The sequence below is a fragment of the Salvelinus sp. IW2-2015 genome, linkage group LG17 (assembly GCF_002910315.2).
Source record: "Salvelinus sp. IW2-2015 linkage group LG17, ASM291031v2, whole genome shotgun sequence".
NCBI classification, from domain to species: Eukaryota; Metazoa; Chordata; class Actinopteri; order Salmoniformes; family Salmonidae; genus Salvelinus; species Salvelinus sp. IW2-2015.
In genome coordinates, this window is record NC_036857.1 from 22,512,962 (window position 1) to 22,515,946 (window position 2,985).

General features: G+C 37.2%; 1 protein-coding gene across 1 annotated transcript; it reads left to right on the plus strand.

The window, feature by feature from the left end:
- The first annotated feature begins 410 nt into the window (after positions 1–410).
- tcf15 (transcription factor 15) lies at positions 411–2,758 on the plus strand. Its single transcript, XM_024005996.3, has 2 exons — positions 411–1,133; positions 2,389–2,758. Exons 1-2 carry the CDS (start codon positions 645–647, stop codon positions 2,452–2,454), a joined length of 555 nt encoding a protein of 184 aa, XP_023861764.1. The 5' UTR covers positions 411–644; the 3' UTR covers positions 2,455–2,758.
- The last annotated feature ends 227 nt before the right edge of the window (positions 2,759–2,985 follow it).

Genomic DNA, 2,985 nt, shown 5'->3' on the forward strand with positions numbered 1-2,985 from the left:
GTTTTTTTTACTGTCAACAACAAATAAACCGTTACAGCCACCTTTAAATTCTACCTTAATGTAATGTAAAGTGTTACCAAAAGTTTTAGAAATGTAACTTTTAAACTGTGATATGCATAATAATAATTAATTTAACATGCATGACTATAACAGCCTTATTCTATTAAAATATTCATTGCCAGGCGACTTATTATAGACAATAATAAATCGTATTATTATCATTACAGGCCTATTAAAATCCAATTAAATCCAATTAAATAGACAATACAGGCAATTGAAAAATAGATGATGAAAAATAGATCGTATTTACTGTAGTAGTCTGCAATAGGCTGGTTATAGGGTCAACATCTCGATTGGAGGCTGAACATTCCATGCCTTGAACAACTCCTCCCATCCAACTATAAGAGCTATGTGGGCCGGTACACTGACTATGAGATGCTCAAGACTTTGAAAAAACACGTGGCTGAGGAAAACTAGACATTTCAAATTGTTTTTGGAAATACCATTAGGCCTATTTTAGACATAGGCCCAGTCTACATTAGGTCACCAAGATGCATGCATAGAAGATTCATTCGTTTAGGAATTTGTTTGCTCTTATTTTTTCTTGGGCCATCGTTTTAGAGACCCAGACCAAAAACATTTCGATGATGACCTTTGCCATGCTGCGGCCAATTGCGACTCATCTGATCAGCTACCCGGACCTGAGTATGATGTCCGAGGACGAGGAGAACCGCAGCGAGAGCGACGGCAGCTCGGATCAGAGCTATGGATGCTGCGCATCCGCGGACAAACGGCGGAGGATTTCTCTAAAGTCGGGAGGCAGCAGTGTTGTCATTGTGAAACAGCGGAACGCAGCCAATGCCAGGGAGCGCGACCGAACCCAAAGTGTCAACACTGCATTTACTGCACTTCGGACTCTAATACCCACTGAGCCAGTGGACAGAAAGCTCTCCAAGATTGAGACGCTTCGCCTAGCATCAAGCTACATCTCCCACCTCGCCAACACCCTGCTGCTCCGTGACGGGAATGGAGATGGACAACCTTGTCTTGGCGCGGTTTACGCGCAAGGAGAGAGCGGAGGAAAGCAGCCTCGCACCATCTGTACCTTCTGTTTGAGCAACCAAAGAAAAGGGGTAATTAAATGCGTTTTATTAAATATTATTGTCCACAATTCAAGTGGAAAAGGTTTAGATCAGTGAGGAAAACAATAGCTTGAAAACATGGCTGAACGTCAGGCAAATAGCAATCCAATTATAGACAGGCCCTGCCTATCACGTTGTTGGGAAGTAATATGGTCTTACGTTGGAATTATTTGTTTTTGGAAGACTTACATTTTACACTGATTGACATTTCCAAGTCAAAGGAAGGAAATTATTATTTGTTCTATTCTGTATCGAAATCTTCGTGCGTAAAACAATATTTTCCGCATCTTCGCACGAGGCGTCATTATGCCCATACTGAGGGGACAACGTGACCCCTAAATTTGATAAATGTGATGAATAATAATATACAAAGTATAGTTTCTTTTACAATTCATTTTACGTTTCTTTTACTTATTTCTTTAACTTTTCTTTTACAATGTGTTTTAATTAATTCAAGGATATTGAATTTGTTCATCGGTGTGCCCTCAAGATGACGTCTCTTTCTTCCACTGCCAATGTTTAATGTATTAGCATTTTGAAGAACAAAATATTTAAAATATATAGGATAGCCTATTATTTTGTAAAAAGAAAACATACAGTGTTTGCACAAGTTTTATAATTGATTTGAATTTATGCCTAATGCAATATTCAATACACATTTATAACAGAATAGTATTACATTACATTTATGTAATACACTTTAAGTAACCTTAAATCAGTGGCGCTAATACTATATCAGCATCGCCATCATTATTATCATTGTCATCCTCGTCATCATTATTATCATTGTCATCATTATTATCATTGTCATCCTCGTCATCATTATTATCATTGGTCACCATCGTCATCATTATTATCATTGTCATACTCGTCATCATTATTATCATTGTCATCCTCGTCATCATTATTATCATGTCATCCTCGTCATCATTATTATCATTGTCATCCTCGTCATCATTATTAATTCATTGTCATCCATCGTCATCAATTATTATCATTGTCATCCATCGTCATCATTATTATCATTGTCATCCCGTCAATCCATTTATTATCATTGTCATCCTCGTCATCATTATTATCATTGTCATCCTCGTCATCATTATTATCATTGTCATCCTCGTCATCATTATTATCATATACTGTATACTGTTGTTTATGTTTTGTTGTTGGTTGTGGTGATATGCAGTGCCATTTGGAAATTGTTCACTTATTAATTGTCCCCAAAAATGTGCTTTCTTTTTTCCAGATAAAGGATGGCAAAGACTGTCTGAAGATGCGAGGCGTTGATTCTCTGAGGGTGAACCGCAGATAGAAGACCGTGAAACACAACAGCAAGAACCAGAACCAGAACTCCTCATCCACAAACTCAGGGAACACTAAAAGCAGGCCATAACAGAACCATTCTCATCATGCTGGAGAACATTATATAACAAGAGACTATTTATACTTGAGAGAATGCCGTGAGAGGCAGGGAACAAACCAATGTCCAATGTGAAGCCTTTAACAAATGCAGTGCATTTATAGATAGAGAAATTATAGATGTGTATATTTGTGTGATATTTGTGTTGTACATGTATTACATTTTGAAATAAAATAATTGTTTTATCTAAATGATATTCCTCCTAGTAGTTTTCTTTCCTTTGAACACATCTGTATATTCCTCCTCTATTGTTGCAGTTAAGATGAATTTAAAGACACATATGACAGACCTATTCACTTGATTCCTTGTCTAGTTCATGCCAGGGCACAGAAAAACAGGAAAACGTTGAGACTGAGATTTGAGGACTTTTCCTTATTTATTCTTTATGTTGCTAAGGATTTCCTCATGGCAACCCCTGTGCCA

Coding starts and splice junctions, on each gene's coding strand:
- tcf15 (XM_024005996.3), top strand. CDS start 645: ATGATGACCTTTGCCATGCTGCGGCCAATTGCGACTCATCTGATCAGC. Junction 1,134..2,388: donor TGAGCAACCAAAGAAAAGGG/GTAATTAAATGC, acceptor TCTTTTTTCCAG/ATAAAGGATGGCAAAGACTG.